General features: G+C 43.2%; 1 protein-coding gene across 2 annotated transcripts in view; it reads right to left on the bottom strand.

The window, feature by feature from the left end:
- LOC142945122 (protein kinase C beta type-like) overlaps nt 1–21,274 on the bottom strand; it is an 84,906-nt gene that overhangs the window by 9,895 nt on the left and 53,737 nt on the right. The window contains exons 10-17 of one of the 2 annotated variants that reach the window (XM_076086488.1): nt 18,698–18,871; nt 17,016–17,107; nt 15,958–16,020; nt 13,354–13,492; nt 13,108–13,188; nt 12,247–12,354; nt 7,969–8,109; nt 959–4,151 (exon numbers count right to left, since the gene is read on the bottom strand). In XM_076086488.1, the coding sequence (XP_075942603.1) occupies nt 3,975–4,151; nt 7,969–8,109; nt 12,247–12,354; nt 13,108–13,188; nt 13,354–13,492; nt 15,958–16,020; nt 17,016–17,107; nt 18,698–18,871 (975 nt within the window). In that variant the 3' untranslated portion in view covers nt 959–3,974. Of the gene's footprint in view, nt 1–958; nt 4,152–7,968; nt 8,110–12,246; nt 12,355–13,107; nt 13,189–13,353; nt 13,493–15,957; nt 16,021–17,015; nt 17,108–18,697; nt 18,872–21,274 lie in introns of those variants that run through there. The other variant, XM_076086489.1, reaches the window with a different exon arrangement.

Consider the following 21,274-nt stretch of genomic DNA (forward strand, 5'->3'; position numbering starts at 1 on the left):
TCTACGAGAACATGACTCAAGCTATTTTCCAAAATGTGCTAGCATAGCGCAAACTATGCTATTTAAACATGTGACATGGCTGATGTAAAGAACACACGACAACCTCCAGAGAAACATTCCTTTGGGTGTCTTGAGTGTGGTGTCTTGATTAGCAAACATTACACTGCAGGTGCTGACCCATAATCTAGCATGGGTAAAAAAAAAAAAGATTGGTTAAATTGTGGACAGTAACAGCAAAACATCCTATTCTTAAACAAACATCTGAGCCAGATGTCACCCTCTTATGGTCACGTGCCTCGGCAGTCCACCTAAATGTGAAGAACCCGAAAGTCATCTCAATGCGTTTGATTAACTCCATCAAAGTTTTTCTCTTCTCATCAATAGATTTTGAACCTCACGTGCTTTCACCGTTCTTGCGATCACAGACAGAAACACTCCCAGTGGATAATTGGTGTCTTGAAGATGCTGTTTTTCCATCGTAAACACGATATTGTAGCCTGCTAGCTAGTGGAAAGTGGAGATCCAGTAACCCCTGTTCGATGTAAATGTGCAGCTATAGTGGGAGCCGCAGCTCCACTTCAGCTGGATAGCGAGCAGCTTTAAAGGCGGCTGAGTGGCTCAGCAGGGCTCTGTGTATGTAGGCCGTGTTCTGCATGTTATTTCCTTGAAGTCATCAGACCTACGCTTCCCCCATCAGGGAAAGACTCTTATGATAAGTGGCAGCCATGAAATATGCACAGCCTGTCGTAGCCACCTGCCCCGCTTCACAGAGCCTCACTCTGCTTCCTCGTTCCCTCCCTTCCTACTACCTCGTCCTCCCTCATTGTGGAATTGCTTCCCTCTGGTTTTCCTCTCTCTTTCACCCTCCATCACTCTAATCTCTTTCCTCCCCCCCGATCACATTGAAACTCAATGAACTTCATATGAATATAAAAACAACAGCAAAGATCCCCTAAAACATCTTTGAATCCTTTATTATATGCCTGTTTTTCCTGGAAAACAAACAAACAAAAAATGTTGGCACATGGAAAGCATTGTGAGAAGCTTTTTTTTTTTTTTAAACCTTTCTTTGTGTATATAATTTTCTCATATAGCACACAACAGTAGCTTTGATCACACCTTTGAAGCAATGCAGACACAAAATATGAAATTACCCTAATATGTCAAAAGTGTATAAATCCTATAATAAAAAGATTAAACAAAAGCATTTTCTTTTTTCATGCAGAGTTCACTTTGCTTCTCCTTCAGCAGAAAGGAATCATGAAAACAGTAAGACTTCTCCTCTCGTCCGTTACAATACTGACCACATGGTGTAAATATCAACATTTGACACAGTTATAATATGTTTATGTTTCAGTAAATATAGTTAACCGTTATAATACAGGAGACACTGACTGCAATAAATACCGACAATGAATGTAGACACAGATGATGGACACATATTTAGCTGTTAAGTCGTTAAGTCATAAAAACACAACAGCTGCATTTACTTTCAGACTCATAATTTGTGGATGAAACGTGAAAGCGCTCAAGCTGCTCAACTGTGCTCAACTCATCAGCAGAGAGAACAGACAGGACCGACTTTCTCCAGATGTTAAGATGTTAGTTCTCATCAATTAACCCAATCAAAATGTCAAATTACGTCACAGAACATAATGCAAACAAGCATTACGGATGTCTGTGTGTGAAAACATTTAGATCAGTGATGAGGCAACTAAAGGAGACCTGGATCACTGTATCATCTGGGCCGCATGTCAGGAAGCACAAATCTCCAGTGTCAACCAAAAGATATCTCTTCTAAATGCAGGTTACATTTTTCACCATTAAATGTTACTGAGATTAACTTAAAGATTAATTCTAGACAATCTGTCTGGAGAACAGTAACACAAGTATATACAGGCCCCCTGACGTATTTCTCAGCACCTTCCACGCAATGTTGGCTGCATTGAAGTGTATAAGATGCGGCCATGTTGTTTCTATTTTAGCTGGATAAACGTGGCGACTAACAAGCTTCATAACCTCGTATCCTTTTGCATGTGACTGACTGACGGTCCTAACCTGAGCCCTCTGAAGGCTGCTTCAGTACCAGTTCTGCCTTCCTGTCAACAAGGTTATTGCTCGCTAAGGAAAACAAGACGCACAAAACACACACGTGTTGTCCTGCTTCAGAAGGAGGCCTATAGCTTCCACCTGTGTCCTCATGTGCTGCTTGAAAAACACCAATCATAGTGAGTTGAGCCTTAAATCCGTTCCCACGTAACCAGAGAATCTCGATCAGAAGTAGAGCTGCATGACATATTGGTCCGCTGTTTGAAATCCAGCTCGTGGCATTTCTTTCTTTTGTTTTTGCTGTACAAACGTCAATGATTCAAACACAAGGCTTGAGGAAGTCATTAGGACTTCATGTAAGCACACATTTTCTCTAGTATTACTAATCTCTAGTCGACATTTACTGAAACCTGATATGATCTTTAAATGTTTAAATTTAAATATCATGCATCTCTCCTTCTATTCTTCTCTTCAGCCACTTGTGGAGCCGCTGTTTGGAAGTAAAGTGGATCATACCAATACTGCTGTATTTAGAGGGGGTGCAGACATTCACCACACAAACAAATGTAAACGCAAGGCCAATGCAAGGCGCTGGGAAGGCAGGTACTGACACGCATTCAAAGATGCAAACGTGCGTTTTCATACCCAGTGCTCGTTCGCACACACGTGCACGCACACACGCGCACACACACACACACACACACACACACACACACACACGCTGTAAACAAATGCCCAGGTATCTGAATCATGCTTTTGTGAAACTAACTGCTAGTCTCTTTCATTGCTTATATACTAGATAACAGAAAGTGAGAGTATAAGAAGTAGTATTATCTATTTAACTGACTTAAAGCCTGTATAAAGACTACCTTTCCCAACAGCATTTTACCATCATGAGCCCAGTGCTGAACAGCAAATAAGACACAACGAAAATCTGATATTTGTGGTCTGTTGTGGCACAAATCTTCCACCGTCTCAATGCGTAAAATCATACACCAAATACATATTTTGAAAAACCATGAGAGCACAGGGGTGCAGAGGTAAGATGCTAACATGCTGCTGGGAGACGAAGTCCCGGGCTATTATTGATATAGAAACTCATGCACAAGTATGTGAAGCATTCCGGTTAAAGATAAGGATCAACGTACAGACACCATTATTACTGCACATTAACAAAAAGCACACCAGAAGTACAGAATAGTTGAGGAATGAGTGAAAGAAAAGTTAAATCACAATTTCCACCAAAAAAAAAAAAAGGTAACAAAATGGAATGCTGACGCTATGTTACATGTGAATTATGCTGTCGTGCATTTTCATGTGCTGGCCGTGGACTCACGACTTGACTACTAATCTGGATTTAGGGCGTGAATTTACTGCGTTTATGACATTTTTGTTCCCCAAGTTAAAGTCTGGATTTTAAGGGTCACCATTTATTCTGATGAGGTGTGGCCAATGAACACAAACACTTTGTTCACACTGTGAGCGACACAAGTTGAATCAAAGCTCGGATAAAGTCGATGACTCGTATCTTGCTAAGTAGTCACATTTTGACCACGTAGAAGCATGAAAAAAAGGATTTGTTCAATCAAATTATCCCAATTTCTCAGTCTGAATCCTATTTTCTGGGCTGCACTAGAGTGCTACATGCATTCAGGCCCTTTCATAGAGCACATGGACCCTCAGAAGAAGGTTGCAGCAGTGTGAACAACAAATGTGTGTGTTTTTGGGTATACAGTGTGTCTGTGTATCAGTTTAAGTCATGGCTTCTTGGCTCCTGTAACATTGTAAATCATTTAAAGGATATTTAAAGTTGATATGTGTGTGTGTGTGTGTGTGTGTGTGAGTGATCCAGGGAACACGGGTTGATACCGGGGGGGGGGGACGGACTAATTATGTACGTGTTTGTGTGCGTGCATGAGCTGAAATCAAGCCTGCTCGGCGGCAGTGGGGGTAGCATCAGCTCCTGGGAACTCTGGGTTGATAAAGGAGAATCCCTGGAACTCGTCCTGGTCCAGGTTCTGAATCACTTCCTCATCGGGAGGGGTCAGCACCGGCGGGTGGCGTGTGAAAAAACGGTCAAAGTTCTCGGCATCTCGTCCACACTGTTGAGGAGGGTGGGGAGGGATGGAGTGCAAGGGGAGGGGCGGGAGGAGTGGGGATGGAGAGGAATGGATGGATTGGGGGAGGGGGGGGGGGGGGGGGGGGGGGGGGGAGAGGAAAACAAAAGAAGGGGAATGGTGGGTTGAACCAGGGTGTGAGATGACATCACTTGAACATGGTTTCAAATATCAAAACAAGGTGCCAGCGCCGTGGGTGAGCTCGATTCAACTCTCCATGTGTATTGGCTGAAAGGTAATTTGTTATTACTTTCAAAGTGATGCAAAAATACCATCTCAGGAGAGCATAAATCAAGCGCGCCTCAGGCACATGCTTCCCCCCCTTTTCAAATATTTGAAACATATTCAACTCCAATTTTAAAACAGAAAAAGGCCACTGAAGTCTCAAACGTCCTGTGGCAGTGCGTTACACTGGATTATGAATGGAGCTATAACAATTTAATAACGAGCATTTAACCCCCCCCCCCATGGCTGTACGTTAATAGCCAAAAACAACTTTTCCTTGGTATTTCATCTTGATTTTTGGGCGGTAATACTTGGAATTTATCAATAGTAGAACAAGAAAAGGCTCAAAGCCATGTGATGATAATAGTGTAATTGAGGGTTAATTATATGCTGCAGCTGTGAAGACCTGCTGATATACGATAAAACAAATCAGACAACCAGCTAGTATGCAAATAACTGAGAATAACTCAGAATCTCTATAGATATTTGCTCAGAAGCGGCGCAATTTGAGAAAAAATAAAAATTCTACATGACGATTACGCCATCGTAATGAAATTACATCTGCTAATTAGAAATGCTATTATTGAGAGTATAAATTTAGCAATAGTAGAAGATCAATTATCACTATCCAATCAAACTCTCGAAGTGCTTACAGAAAAGTAAAATCATCTCAGAGTATTGTGCAGTTCACATTAGGAAGAATTCATTTTCTCAAGAAGCAATTTGGAAGAAAAATGAAGTCATTGTTCATTTCAGTCCACTTCATCTCCTCGTTCGGACCACTGGGGACCCAAAAAGAGCTTATATACCCACGAGATGTGCGTCCGTCTAAGTACATAAAACAAGTTATTAACTTGAAAACTAGATTTTCCCGACAGTACGCCTCACGGGGACGTCGGGCCGAGCTCTTCCTTCTTTCTCTCTCTCTCTCTCTCTCTCTCCATCACTGCGCGGAGCTTTAATTAACACAACAAGGATTCAGTGTCTTCTGACAACATCACCCAGAGGAAAACTACAAACTCATTAAATCTCTGTAACTTGTCAAAATTAAAAAAAAAAAAAACAGATGAAATTAAAGCCAGATTGTTTATAGTTTGGGGAAATATGTGAAATGAGGAATACACCAGGGTCAAATTGTATTTGCAGCTAATTACTTGCGTTTGTTTTAACTTGTGTGGGGAACCAGGTGGGAAGAATTCGCCACAGAGGGAAATGAAACGAGTGCCACAAAGTACACGAGCCGGCTGATATGGTTAGCACCTTTGTTTCTTATTGTATTTGATTTGGGCCAAACTATGAGCCTTGTTCACGCAAGAAGAGGTGAGATGTTCCTGTTAGATTTGAATTCTTTGTTTTTTAAATGAAAGCGAGTATACTGTGAGCTTTCTGTTAACAGGGGTGCACTCCAGGACAGGTTTCGTTTGAGACCGAGACCCAGAACATGCAAATAAACAGAAACCAACGTGAGAAAACTGTGAACACAGAGAGGACAAATAAAAATGTGTCAGGACAGATGGGTTGACGCGTGGCAGCAGTAAACAGATGGATGGATGGAGTGTTTGAGGTGAAGGATGGATGAATGGATCGACGACAGATTGCTCGATGGACAGACAGATGAACAATGATCATTTAAGACGACAGCTGTAAATGAAGCTCCGGGGACCCATTCTTTATCCGTCTGTTAGTCAATCACACATTTAAAAGCTCATCTGATCAACCATCAGACCAACAGACTCTTTAAAAGGCACGCAGAGTGTGAAGCAGACCATAATCACAGTTAGGAACCTCTGACCAAAGCACCACTTCAACCAGTGATACTGGTTTTAATCAGACGTCCTTCTTCAACAATCGTCTGGAGACAAACACCATCACACACCACTCTGAAGGAACATGGTTTTAGTGTGAAATCTACGGAGCACCTCTTTAAAAGAATGCACACATGACCGACCAACAAGATCAAAGAACGACCTTCAGGAGCCAAACTGAACTGTAAACTTTTCTGCGTGGGTAAACACTATGGTTCTTCAAAAAAAGAAAATCTGAACCTTTAATTGTTCTCAGAAGGGAGAAGAAAGACAGGAAGAGAGAGAGAGAGAGCGAGAGAGAGAGAGAGATGGGAAGCGACAGCACAGACAGGTGAGAGATGTTAGAAAGACGATCAAACAGAGAGAAGAGGCCGATACAGAAGGAGAGAAGAGAGAAGAAGAGATCAGACAACATATGTTAGTAGTCACATCAGAGGACTCTGCAGAAGAACGCACCTCCAGTGTGAAAGCAGGTCCAAATGGTGACCTCTAACACACACACACACACACAGTAACACACACACACACAGAACCCCAGCGGGCCAAGACAGCTGCATAAAAAGCTCAACTCAGGAAAACTCTTCAGCAGCCGTGTGGCCTGAGGCTGTGTGTGAGTGTGCGTACATGTTATGGTGTGTGTGTGTGTGTGTGTGTGTGTATGTCTTAGTATAAGATGACATCATTCTGACTCGTTATGATCAAACTAATTTGGTTGTAGAAGAAAAAAAGAGAAAAAAAAGCACAGCAAAGGAAAAACACGAGCACACAGTTGCTTCAGGTGAGACTCTAAGGACGCTCACTTGTTCCCTTGAGGTTTACTCTAAACTCAATCTGACCCACAGACTGTATTTAGGAAGTGGACGTAGTCATCGTGACGTCACCCACTGGTTTCTGGACTGCCGCTAAGAAGCCTCGAGTTTGGAAGCTGGTAGCGGCAGCGACCTGTCAATCACCGTGTAGCCCCGCCCTAAAGCATCCCCTGCTTTATGGTCTGTTTGACTCTAAATGGACCATAATGTACTAAATGAACATCATGCCGTATTGAAGAAGACTTGAAACTAGAGATTGAGACCATAAACTCATGTTTACAATGTTTACTGAGGTAATAAATCAAGAGAGAAGTAGAGTCATCTTCTCATAGACTTCTATACAACCAGAGGAGTCGCCCCCTGCTGGTCAGCAGAGAGAATGAACGTTTTAAGACACTTCCACATTGGCTTCACTCGCCTGATCTAACCCTAACAAAAGCACCAAACTGTTTTAGCTTAACTCCCAAATCAAACAAATTCTGACGATCTCCACCAGCACGGTTGTGGCTGTCACCAGTGTGCTCCTCATTCCCGGCCACTGTCATCGCCAACATCTTCCTCATCCGACCCACATTCATCACCGCACCTTTCACTCTTTCATCGTCGTCCTCTTCACGATCACCGTCATCAACATTCTCTGTGTTATCTTCATCAGCGCACAGTCAACCCAATCACCATCACCATATCCTGACTTACCTGTGTCCATTGTCCCATACAGAGGAGGGGGAAGAGACAGAAACACTCACATTGAAAGTGAAAAGATGAGTAAAGTAACAGAAGAGAGATAGGTGTTGAAGTTAGACCCAGAGAGACGTCGCTCTAAGCAGCTTCTTTACCAGGAATTTAACCACCAACAGGAATTAAACTCCTGGTCTCTGCTGGCTTGGGGCGACTAATTAGCCCCACGACTCATAGGAGGGATTGCATCTCCTTATTTTGGGGTCAAGTCGGGTTCAGACTTACAGCTCTTGGTTTGAATGGCGGCTGCACTTCCTTGTTCTCCAGTTTCTCCCAGTCCATGTAGCGGAAGAAGCTGTGCTCCCTGATGTCTCTCTCCCCCTCCGGAGCACAGCCGAGCCGCTTCGCTGGATGCTTCGTCATCAGCTGGACGGACGGAGAGCAAAGAATTACTGTATGTCCCTCCATAAGAATCTCCATCACAACCTCTCCCTCTCCGTAGGACTGGGCTCTTCTGTCACGATATAGCATGTTTTCTGGTATATCAATAAATAAATAGTATGTATGAAAAGAAAACACATGGAAAAGCCTATTCTTGTGTACTCCTGTGTGAATTAAATACTTGCCAAATGAAAAGTGCAGAGTAATTCAATTGAAAGATGCAAAATGATATTTATTTCACTGCCTCCTCCTTTTCTTTACGACCTCCATCTTTCCTTCACTGTTTCCTGTTTACATCCTCATCTGGAAGGTAATATTCACCCACCTGTCTCTCTTGCTAACAGTCTCGACACAGACTTTTCTTAAGCCCTGACCACATACGAACTCTGCCCCGCTGTATTTTAACACTAAATCAGCCACATTAACAGAGTTCTTAGCTTGCAGGAATGTCACAGAATAAAAATGTTTAGCTAACAGATGGCAGGCTAAATGACTTTGATTATTACATTTCAATAATATGTGATGTCTTGACTTGTCACATTTGCATCAGCTGGACTGTAGGCATAATCCTCAAGTACAAGACAGGTCTGCATCTGATCTTCACTCTCCGGCTGCGATGGCCCAAATTTCCCCTCTGGCATCATTAAACTTTCATCTCATTCATTCCCGTCTCTTTTCCTCAGTGGTCCATGATTCGCTCTTCCATTCATCTCCGTTTATAGATAAGCGTCATTACTATTATTATTTCTTCACCTTCATTATTTCTTTCCTTTCTTTTAACCATCCTTTAATACCCCCCCATCGACGTCTCTCTGTGAGAATCAAATATGAGCCACCGAACCACCGCCTGCAGACACATGAAGAGCTGTTGCTGCTTTCTTCCTCTGTTACCGCGGAAGTTTTCCAGAGGCATAATTAGGGACCGTTTATCGTGTCTGTCCACAGGAAACCTGAAGAAAAGCATCCAGGCTAGTGACGTCAGTGTGTGTGTGTGTGTGTAGGTGGGATGTGCCTCCCTCAGGAGGAGCAGTCATAACTCATTACATTAGAACTAAAATAACATTTTCCACGGGTCAGTCAACCTTACACTGAACACACACACGCACCCATGTGTGCACATAAACACACACACACACTTACTCATCCACACACACACATTCCTAAATTAACAGGATTGCAGAAAGTCAACAGTTGAGTAAAGAATATTTTATATAAAACAAATGTAATTCATTATTTGAACTGCGCTCCCTCTCTCTCTCTCTCTCTCTCTCTCTCTCTCTCTCTCTATATATATATATATATATATATATATCGTTTTGCTGGACTGTGGCCTTCTTTACTGACTGACTGACTGACACACATTGTTGAAATATGCATGCACAACCCAGTGGGGCAGACTTAAAACCACACCTGTGCTGCTACAGTTTTTTTACAAGATTCTAAAACCAAATCTGGTGGTTTTTTTTGGGCAGGCATCACAGTCACAGCAGCTTCTTTCCTTTTGAAGAGAGTCTTGGTGGATCTGCAGTCTTTGTCCCTGTGAGTATCGAGTGAGACACATTCAGCAGACCCCAGAGCAGCCGGACCGAAACAGGTCACCGACTGCAGGAGTTAACGGCGTATGTGATAACGGCACGGCTTACTTGCTCTGGTCATCTGCCATCTGGTAGAACCTAGTTCCTACACAATCATGGCATTTATTTTATTTCCATGCGGGCGGCAGCAGAGCAAACAATGTCGCCATTTCAGTGACGGGTAATTTCAGCATTTTCAGAAATAACCAAATGTGTGCCAGGGCGTGAAAATGGTCTTCTGCTATCAAATACGTTTGTGACTCTGAAGGAAGCTGCTGGCACAGAGGTGGGTGGAGTGGTGAGTTTTTGTGTTGATGCGGATCAGATGCAATCGTGGTTCACATTTTGGCATTAAAATTGCACATAAAAGAGAACGTTTTGAGGCTTGATTTATAACGAATAATGTCATCCGTTTGTAGAATGTGTAAGGAGTTGATTAAATACTTGAAGCCATTATAAAACAGCAGGAATACTGTAATTCACTTATTACAATAATGCATTTCATCGGCAGTCTCTTATTTAAAAAGGTCACACAGGTTCAGCGCGTCTATACGACACGAGGAACGAACAAAATGAGCGCACAATCACCGAAAACCAGATGTTGCGTGTGCCTCCTCCGTTACTGTGGACGTGGTGCGTTGCGACGGCTCAGCGCGGACGTCCGCTGACCTGCCTGACCTATCAAAGGTGTCGATAAGCCAAACTCCACACTTCCTGTCCTCTGGACGATCGATACACTGCGTGTTCACCTTTCATGCGCTTGTGCTCTGACTTCATACTAACGATAACACCATGAAAACTTAGCCATGCTTCTTGCATCGCTGAACACAATAAGGAATTGCACTGGAAAAAGGCTGCGTGTGTGTGTGTGTGTAAGTACATCCTTGCATAATTACTCTTTGCTGTAGAATCATGTGGTTGAAGACATCATCTGCCTAACACTACGAAATATTCTGCAGTAGCAGCTGTGTTTGTGTGTGCGTGTGTGTGTGTGTGTGTGTGTGGCCCATTGCTGGCTATGAAATATGGATGCTGGTCAGGGTGGAAGCAGGCGAGTGGAAATGTCTCTGATCATTCCCTTTCCACACATGTGCTCAACACACACCAACACACACAAGCAAACCACAAGGCTTCCTCCTACAGAACATGACCTCAGTACTGAAGGAAACATGCACCTTCAACACAGATAACTGGTGAAGGGACGATGTTACTTCATGCTGAAAGGGTTGCAGCAGTGTGTTGGTGCCAGTCATTCAGAAACCAAACAACCTTCTTCCTTCAGCACAACACAGAATCATCATATTACACTCCACACACTAACTGTTGGTGTTAATCGTAGGTTAGATGTCAGCAGTCGCACGCAACATTCGGTTTTTAATATCACACCGACATGTAACATTTATTTTGGAGGATCATGAGACAAGGAGACCAGTGTCTGTGTGGATTCCAGCAGCTGAAACATACCAAAATAATATGCAATGAAACACAAGACAGAAAGCTGCAATGAGCTTTGACTAGAAAACGTATTTTGTATTTGACTGAACTCCTGTTCCGACTGAAAAACTCCACACAGGATGTCCCTGATTTCAGTATTTTCGGTATATAAAAAACATCTACTCTTATAAAATACATGAAGCGCTACAGAAAACTGTCAACAGGCTACTCAAGCTACAGTTTGACTCAACATCAAGCTCTCAGGCTGCACTGCATTCACAGCGGAGCACTGAAACATTAACTTTACAGGATTCTTCTCTTTTTCTTTTTCAAAATGGAAATATCTTGCTTCATGTAGTCTTCACACACACACACACACACACACACACACACACACACACACACACACACACACACACACACACACACACACACACACACACACACACACACACACACACACACACACACACACACACACACACACACACACACACACACACACACACACACACACACACACACACACACACACACACACACACACACGGGAAGTGTCAGGGCATCATTTGGTACCGGACGCTCTTTTCTGAAGAGGAGTTTCCACAGTCAACTGAGCACACAGCACAGACTTAGGCTATTAGAGCAGTGCAATATGTGTGTGTGTGTGTGTGTGTGTGTGTGTGTGTGTGTGTGTGAGAGAGATAGAGAGGATGTACAATGAAAAAAGCAAAACAGCGGCTTAACAATGAACACTGCAGAGAGAGAAGGATGGGAAACTAGAGCGTTAGGACAGAGAGAGAGAGAGAGAGAGAAAGACAGAGAGAGAGAGAAAGAGAGAGAGAGAGAGAGAGAGAGAGAGAGAAAGAAAGACAGAGAGAGAAAGAGATGGAAGCAGGACAGATAGCGAAAGCAGACAATGTTGTTTCACTCCAAATAAATGTTCCTCACAATGGTTTTAATTGTGCAGATAATTGTGGTGTCCCTCTCTGTCTTCTTCTTTCCCTCTTTCCTGCTTCCTTTCCTCAAACAAATTTAATACCCTACTCTGTGTGTGTGTGTGTGTGTGTGTGTGTGTGTGTGTGTGTGTGTGTGTGTGTGTGTGCGCACTCACCCCTTTACAGATAGCGACTGCCTCCTTGGACATTGACTTGGGGTAGGAGACGTGATGCTCCATAATGGACTGAAATAACTCATCCTCATCTTCACCGTCAAATGGAGGCTGGAGAGGAGAGGAGGGGAGGGAGGAAAAAAGGAGAGGAGAAGCAAGGAGAAGAGAGGAGGGAGGAGGAGAGGAGCAGAGAAAAAGAGAGAGGACAGTTAAGGAGGGAGAAGGAGAAGAAAGAGGTGGAGAGGAGGGGAGATGAGATGAGGGAAGAGGAGAGGAGAAGAGGAGGTGGAGGGAGGAGAGGAAAGCAGGGAGGAAGAGGGGAAAGGAGAGGACAGTCGAGGAGGAAGGAGGAGGTGAAAGGGGTTGAGAGGAGTGAAGAAGAGAGGAGAGGAGGACAGTTGAAGAAGAAGATGAAGAAAGGGGTGGAAAGGAGGAGGGAGGGAGGGAGGAGAGGGAGTGAAGCAGAGGGCAGGCAGGACAAATAGAGGACATTTTAATTGAATCATTAGAAGCTTATTTTGTCTGAACTCAGAATGAAAACACTGCAGGCCTTTAACACTCACACATTCACAATATGCACTCCAAATGAGATACCCAGGATTTGAAAATGTCACATCTACTCTAAATATTATTAATGCCACGAGAGAAAAACTCATCAAGGGGTATAATTTAATAGCTAACCTTTCATTACACCATGTCACGTTTTAAAGGCTACGATCATGAGTGTTTGTTTTTTGTCACATTCTGTCATGAATACAAATGCTGTTGATAAAGGAGTTGTTGTTGTTTTATTTCTACTGGGTTTAGTAATTCTATTCATAAAACTTATTACACACACACACACACACACACACACACACACACCTGTCCAGCCAGCATCTCATAGAGCAATACTCCAAAGGCCCACCAGTCCACAGATTTCCCATAGGGTTGGTAGGCTATGATCTGAAACACAAGAGACCTCGTTTAGAAAAGTCACTTAAATCACTGAGGCAAGGAAGGGCAGTTAGAATAATACTTGTTAAATACGACCTAGAATACTTCAAAGTGTGTGTAAGTTATGAACGACCAAGCTGCCGGCCGTCCTTCCTCTCCTCACACACACTCTACCTCAGGAGCTATGTAGTCCGGTGTTCCACAGAAGGTCTTGGTGGTGACTCCGTCGTTCATATTTTCTTTACACATGCCAAAATCTGCTATCTTAATGTGGCCCTCACAGTCCAGCATCACGTTATCCAGCTTCAGGTCTCTGCAGGAGGGAAACGCAACGTTAACGGGGGGCCGACACTCAATTCATGGACCACGGAGGCTCATCGTCCCAACATTTCCTCTCCTCTGCAGTCTTTCTTGCTCAATTTAGTGTTTAGTGTTTAACAGGGAACAGTTAATCCAAGAGGTTGAAGCTACAGTTACATTAAACCAGATGACGGATTCTGATTTGGATGGCGTCATTTGTGGGGGCGGATTCTCGGCATGATATTATAAACAGCAGGAAGCAACCTTTTAACTACTAGGCCTGTTTTTAGCCCCCTGCTCGAAAATTGCATACTCCTACTCCTTTGAGTACACTACCCAAACTACAAGGTCTATTTTAATCATTTTGATGCTAGAATACTGGTAACACTTGTGAGATGTGTTGATATCCATATAGATTTTGTATATGTTACTGGTTAATATAGAAAAATAAGAGATTACACAGCTGAAATTGAAAACATTCAGCTCCGCCTGGAAAAAATGCACTTTCAGTGATAAAAAGTTATTGAAATAATGCAGTATGATCCCTAAAAACTTTCCCAAGTCATAGCATAACTGATCAGTAGTTATTACAAAATGGTTAGAGTGGAATAAAGTGAATAATAAGAGGTTTTTATTACAAAGGGGTCAGGCGAGGTCATCATTTTCGAACCAGCTGTTGCAGCTCTTACATTGTACTTTTATACACTATATAACTATATATTTCACTTTCTTTATCACTCATATGATTCAATACATCCAAATACAAATAATAGGAATCATATTCATATTCATAACATCATCAGAGCCAGTTTTGGCTGTCATCTGTAGGATTTTCTCATTTCATGTGTGTGTGTGTGGCTGGATCTCAGCCTATCCTCGGTCGATTTCCAAAAACAACCCCTCCTTAGACGCGTCACAGGCTTAGGAAGACTCATGCCAAATTTGGTGGTGATCGTCAAAAGATTTCGTACAATAAAGTTGCCAGAAGTGAGGCGTGTACCCCGGCGGAAATTTCCGGTCGCAGGCAGTCTGACCACTCGCCCAAGCCCCCTTGACCGCTCTTATTCTGGAAACAAGTCGGAAGTCAACAGTATGCAGTTGGCAGCAATGACTTCAGCTTTGGAACGGAAATTCCGCGACGTTATTATCCATATTTTGAGAAAACTTGGGCGCATAACCACGATTTTTTTCGGCGAAGTTCAGCATGAAGGTACGTTTGATCACACACAACGGTTTAGTGCTTCTACGGATCGTAAAACAGAAGTTAGTTACGTGTTCCGCCACGTGTGCTAATGCTAATAAATGCTTTGTATGACTGGGTAGCTGTTAGCATGAGGGTACAAACATTGATTTACTGTACTCATAGCGCCGATTTCTGGCCCGGATTTGGTGCTTTTATGCCACGATATTGTTATACTTATATGAGTAGCCTATAGTTGTCTTTGGAGTTTATAATAAGTGACTTATATGATGTTGTTGTCCACACGTTGCTATTTCATCCAAAAAAAAAAGTGGCCGTGTCCACACTACTGGCTAATAATCATGCTATTTTCCGCATTTGATTTTGGGGTACCCTCAACCCGAGCGCCCCCCAATTGGGGGGCGCTCGTAGCCAGAAGGTTTGTAGTTGAAGTCTTAAATGTCAAAAAGCTACTTTGCTTCTTCTGTGGCTACTGAGCGTGAGTCAAGTAGTCAGAACATCTGATTGATGATTGAATGTGATACCCTGTCTGAATATTTCAGATTAAAAGGAAGGTGTGATGAACAAACGACACGGAAATGCAAAATACTTGCCTTTCGCATCAAAGTTATTAATACTGGCAACAAGAGATGTGTGCATGTGATTAGTCTGTCTGAGGTAAACTGTTGAATAGCTTAAGCTATGAATTTGAGTGTCCCCTGGTAAACAGTTAGACAGTGTATGTGTCGTGGGCTTTTATTCTGAAAGGTAAGAACGGAAGGACTGGATCAGTGCTGCATTCGTCGAGGTTGAGAGTAATAAAGTGGGCCGTCTGTTGTTGTACACTATACATTTTGAACATGTGCGGTCCACACAGCGGGATTGGTCGATGCCTTTATTCACTGAGAAAAATAAAAAGGTCTGTAAAACAATTGCGTCGCTTTTTTCGCTGTGTAATATTGTCGTTCTTTGTGAAAGTATTCAAGACAAAAACAACACTTTAAAAGAATATATTGACCCGATTTTAAAGCAAATACTTAAGAATATGGTCCTTTATTATTATTTTGAACTCAGATTGTGCAGAAATAAACCTTGTAAAATCCAATGTATCAAACATTTTATACAGCACTGCAGTACTTCAGTGATTATCACACAAAGTTGTTACAAAGGGCCTGCTTTTCAAACTTTAATACTATTATCAAGACAATGCATCCTTTCATAAACGGACAGAATCTTCCCCAATACATTTGTTGTTCTGTAAACGTTGTATACTCAGCATGTTGTGTGCTGGCGGTTACCTGTAGATGATGCCCTTTAGATGAAGGAAGAACAGACCAATGGCGATCTCCGCTGCGTAGAATCTACACACACACACACACACACACACACACACACAAAAACAGTAATTAGAAAGAGTCTGAGGGAAAGGACAGCAGGAAAACAGATGGATGAGTTGTGTGCGTGTGTGTGTCTGCATCAAAGGTCAGCGCTGTCTCTTCAAGGCCAGAGAGCAGCTGATAAGATCAACAGGAGTCTGGACACACGGACCACGCAGTCAACTGTGTTTGCGTGGGCCGCGCGCAATCAGTGTCTGTTTGTAAAGTGCACCTAAAAGATGTCAACGGGCCTCTTGTCGGTGACGGAGAGCCGTGTAGGAACCGGAGGAGCCCGTTGAGAGCTTTGCTGGATGTTTTATCTAGTTTTGAACGCGGCTTTGGATGCTAAGCAGGAGAACAAAATACAAGAGACGAGACGCTGAGACAAAAGGTTCAAGGCATCATCGTCCTCATCACCCACGGAGCAGAATACCCTGACTATTGTCTAATAAATAAATTAAACGGAGCAGAACAAGTCGATGGCCTTACATAAAAGAGCTCCTCACTCCGTTCAACTTGCCCTGCAGCAGTCTAAACCTTCTGCCAGAGGGAAGAAGCTCTAATTCCCTATAAAGCAGATGAAGGGCAAACTCCTCCACGGCTCTCGCTTTTTTCCCCGACAGCCCGCTTGTCAAATATGTCAGCCCGCTGGTTTGACTTGACACCAGTGATCTCGCCAGCCACCTTAATTATATTCTGCAGTTTTGGAGGTATTCTACCGCACACTGGAAAAACTCGCAGGAGCTGCTGGATTACTTTCATTTCTTTGAAGTTCTTCAGAGCAGCGACGTGCATCGGGGCGAACAACATATCTCACCCAGAGGCCCTGCTAGGCTGCTCATCCATCAAACCGCTGATGGCTTATTCAATATGATTTTTTAAACACACTGCCAAACTGTGAAACACCTTATAAGCGTGGGATTAAGATCTTGTGTTATGATGGCATCAGAATGTGTCTTTGTGTGCGTGTCTGTACTCACACAGCATGGGGCTCTTTGAACTTGCCGACCTGCTGAATCTGATACATGAGATCTCCTCCGTTTATGTACTCCATGACAAAATATAAACGGTCCTACGGAGACATAGAGGGGAAGATAAAGAGAGAGAGAGAGAGAGAGAGGGGTCAAAACGTACATGTTTCAGGGAAATGGGAGGCTACAGGGACAAAAAGTAAGATACTGTAGAGAGAAAGGGATCACTCAGAGGTAGATAGAGAGTGATAGGTCAAATAAGAGAAGATTAAAGGAGAGAAAAATGACATAGGTAGTGAAAATAGGGGGACAAAGGATGGAGAAAGAGGAAAATGAATCGAGGAAGAGGCGATTGGGTTGTCGTCCAAGCGGTCCTCAACTGAGGGAACACAGCAACATCCATTTAAGAGCTAATTCTCCTCCATTATCTGCAGAAATTGCCAATAACGTACAGTATGTGAGGGATTTGTGTTTGTGGCCATGTGTGTGTGTGTGTTTTGTGTGTGAGAGTATACTTGCACTGCCTGATAAGCTTTAGGAACAGTTGTTTGTGCAATATGGGCTCCTTGTGTGTTTGTCCACAGTTTATGTGTGATTAAAATGTATTAGTGTGTGTGCATGTGTGCATGCATGTTATAATTGCCTTTATGTGTGTGTGTGTGTGTGTGTGTTATAACTTCCTGCTAAGTCCCATGTATCAAAAGCCTTCCTCTGGTCAGAGAATTAGTGCTGAGGAGGATTAACACACTCACTTCTTGTGTGTGTGTGTGTGTGTGTGTGTGTGTATGTCTTTGTGTGTGTGAGAGAGCGCGTGTGTGAGTGTGTGTGTATGTGTGTGAGCGAAGGCCAGGTCAACTCTATTTGTCCGGCCTTTAACCACACCCTCACACAGATTCCCAACACGTTGTGTTCACTGATGAGTGAAAACATGCACAAACGAGTACGTTTGTGTAGCATGTGAATGTAAATGACTTGTTCTCAGTGTTATGAGACCAGAGAGCTATATTTACTCCTCTGTTGACTCATCTTTAGCGTAATATGGATTGTACGTCAGGAGACGAACGTGAATCAAATGTGAATCCGGCCTGCGTGTTCCAGCTGTGAGCTGGTGACAAGCTGTTCAGACCACAGCGCTCACCAGCAGCGCGGCTGTGCTCTCCAGCAGGACGCCGCGCTGTGGCCCCCTTCAGATACGATGGAATGTGAAGGTGTGGGGGCCCACGGATGGAGGCGGTTTGCAAGGAATGTAAAATTGACACTGTGTGTTTGTTTCTGTGTGTGTGCGTGTGTGTTTGTATGTATGCAACCAACCAAGCAAACATTTCCCCATTAAACAGAAGTTCATAGAGAGCCTGAAGCAGCAGCAAAAAAACTGTAAAGTGCAACTGAAAACCGTCACAGAATGTTGGTGTTGTTTTGTACGGATTAAACAAACAGGATATTTATGTGTCAGTTAGCAAAGCATCAGAGGTGCAAGTAGGTAGACTTTGTTACCTTCTGTTCGAGCCAGGTTAGCTTGTTTCTCCCTGTTTCCAGTCTTTATGCTAAGCTAAAGTAACCATAGCCTCACATGTGATGCACAGATCAAGGGTATGATATCAGCTTACTCTTGGCAAGAAATTAAACATGAGGCTTTATTTTTTATTTTTTAAATAAGACATGGATATATTTTTGTACATCTGTTCACATACCATGCTCTGGAAAGTGGAGTGCAGCTGTGTTAAGAACGGGGGCTTTCCAGCCAACGCCAACACTCTCTTCTCCACCATGGTGCATTCCACGTCATCATCCTGGATCACGACGTCCTTCTTCAGGATCTTTATGGCGTACAGCTCCTCTGTTGTTTTACGCTCCCCCAGCATCACCTAGAGAGAGGAGAGGAGAAGAGGAGAGGAGGAGAGAGAGGATGGATAGGAAACACGAGAAAGAATAAAGTCATCAATATTCGAAATCCTTATGCCACACAGCTCCCGTCAGGCCTTTATAGTAACATCACCTTGGAAGAAAGAACGGTGCAGGGGAGAAAGGGACGAAGGAGGGCAAGGAAGGGAGGGAGATGTGGGAGGCAGGGAAAGATAGAGGAGGTACCGTAAAGGGCAGGGACAAAAGAGTGGAGGGATAAAGGAAAGCTGTTTTGGGTTAGACAGTCAAAGTAGGAATAAAAAGAGTGAGGACAGGAGGGAAGGAGAGAGAAAACCGATTCATCATCTTTCAAGATGTCATCTGACGAGAGAAAAAAAGGAAAAGAAAGGCAGGACAGAGGGGAGAGGAGGCGATAAAAGGCTCTATAACAGTGTGACTGCATGTCGCTCAGAAACCCTGTCAAACGGTGAGGTAAACGCCTGGTGAACGTAGCACTGAGAAAATAAAGCAGACATGTCATCAACTTGCATCATCCCTCTGTGCTAACCTCGTTTAAAATAAATAAATAATAACTCCACAAAAATGGAGCTCGCAGTGTTTCATCTGCCAGGATATTTTGCGTCCTTTTATTCTGATTCCACCTGGTTGGTTTGTTGACATCATAAGAATGAAGCGTTCGCTAAACCACCAAAAAAACGACCGTCCAATCACAGCTTTAGAACCGGTATTTGTACGACTGCTGAGGTTTGGATTAGTCCACATGTTGGAGCGGTGCCCTTCCTCTTGTCTTCCTCTTCAGTGAAGTAAAGACGGAAACGAGCTGCATGGCGTCAAGATCGTGGAGAAATATTAAATCATCGATACGATTCTGGACTGAAATCTTTGGTTGTGGACAGAAAAGGTTTATCACGCAGAGTGCAGATCATTTTGGGCTTCTGCACGAGTTTTATACTGTTCAGCTTCTCTGTGCCCTTCAAGAACTTCAGGGAGGAGAAAAAGTAGAAAAGAAAGAGAGGGGATTATGTCATACTTGTTTTTCTTTAGGTCACACTCTGCGGGGGTGTGGGGGGGGGGGGGGGGTGGAGATAAAAGAAGGTGGATGGGTGAGGGTAGTGGGATTAAACCAAAGGAGGAAGAGATTGAAGGAGGAAGTGAAGGGCAGGAGGAATGGCAGAGAAAGAGACCGACAGCAGTCAAGCTATCAAGAATCCTGTTTGTTGTAATTGTGGAGTGTGAGAGCACATCTGCTTGTAATTACACCTGTGTAACCACTGTGAGATGCCTCCGCATTGCTGTGTATATATATGTGTGTGTATATACGTGTGTGTGTGTGTATATGTGTGTGTGTGTGTGTGTGTGTGTGTGTGTGTACACTCAGCAGTTTAAAAGTCTTGTAGCCAAGGTCAGACTCATGCCGCTCACAGCCTCTCAAACAGAGAAGTAAACGTTTCCGTCTCGTCTTTCTCTCTCAGGTCTCTTTGTTCACCTCGTTCTCCTTTCATCACCATTTCTTCCCTCTTGTTCCTCCATTTCTTTCTCACTTCCCTACTTTGCTCTTGCTTTCTCCTCCCCAGTCCTCACATATTCTTTCCTGAAGAAGCCCGGAGCCGCTGCAAATAGCAGGCGAACTGTAGGTCAAGTCTCAGCTCGCAGGTCATCTCATAAAAGTTGCAGCAGGCTTGTGACCAGGTCGTAAAAGTTCAACTCTCTGGATGGAAATCTGTACGGTGGAATTATACGAGCAAGCGTAAGCGTTAAAGGCGTCTGAGCTGTGTGTGTGTGTGTGTGTGTGTGTGTGTGTGTGTGTAGCAAACCTTAAAGGCTTGAGAATTTGGGAAATACATGTATTCACTTTCTTGTCGAGAGGTAGATGGAGATCACTCTTCATCTCAGTCTGTTCAATATAAGGCTACAGCCAGGACATGTTTATCTTAGCTTAGCATGAAGACATAATGAGCTAATTGGGGAACTTTAGAGGTTATGTGGTGGTTATGTCTTTATGCTAAGCTAAGATAACCGACTGCTGGCTGTAATCATATTAAACTGACGGATATGAACGTGTACTTCCCAAAATGTTGAACTATTTCTTTCAAATTAATTTGGTAACTAACTCTTTAAAGAAATGACAGCACACAAAATATACTTTACTAGCTAGCGAACATGCTCGGTGCAAAGAGTTAAAGAAATCAGATGCATCAGGACGCCGTATGACAAAGCTACAGTGAGACATGGAAATGCTTATTTTAAGAAGTCAGATTAAAGCTCATCAAGTCTCTCGACTTTTATTTAGTGTTGCTGTGACAGTAAACTAAAAGCAGGAAGAAAAGAAAGAAAAGAACATTTTCAGAAACAGGAAAGTTGTAACTTGTGTAAATTCTGCTGAAACTAGTCGACTGACTACAGAG

Source organism: Anarhichas minor, unplaced genomic scaffold, assembly GCF_050575085.1.
Source record: "Anarhichas minor isolate MPS153535 unplaced genomic scaffold, ASM5057508v1 ptg000007l, whole genome shotgun sequence".
NCBI classification, from domain to species: Eukaryota; Metazoa; Chordata; class Actinopteri; order Perciformes; family Anarhichadidae; genus Anarhichas; species Anarhichas minor.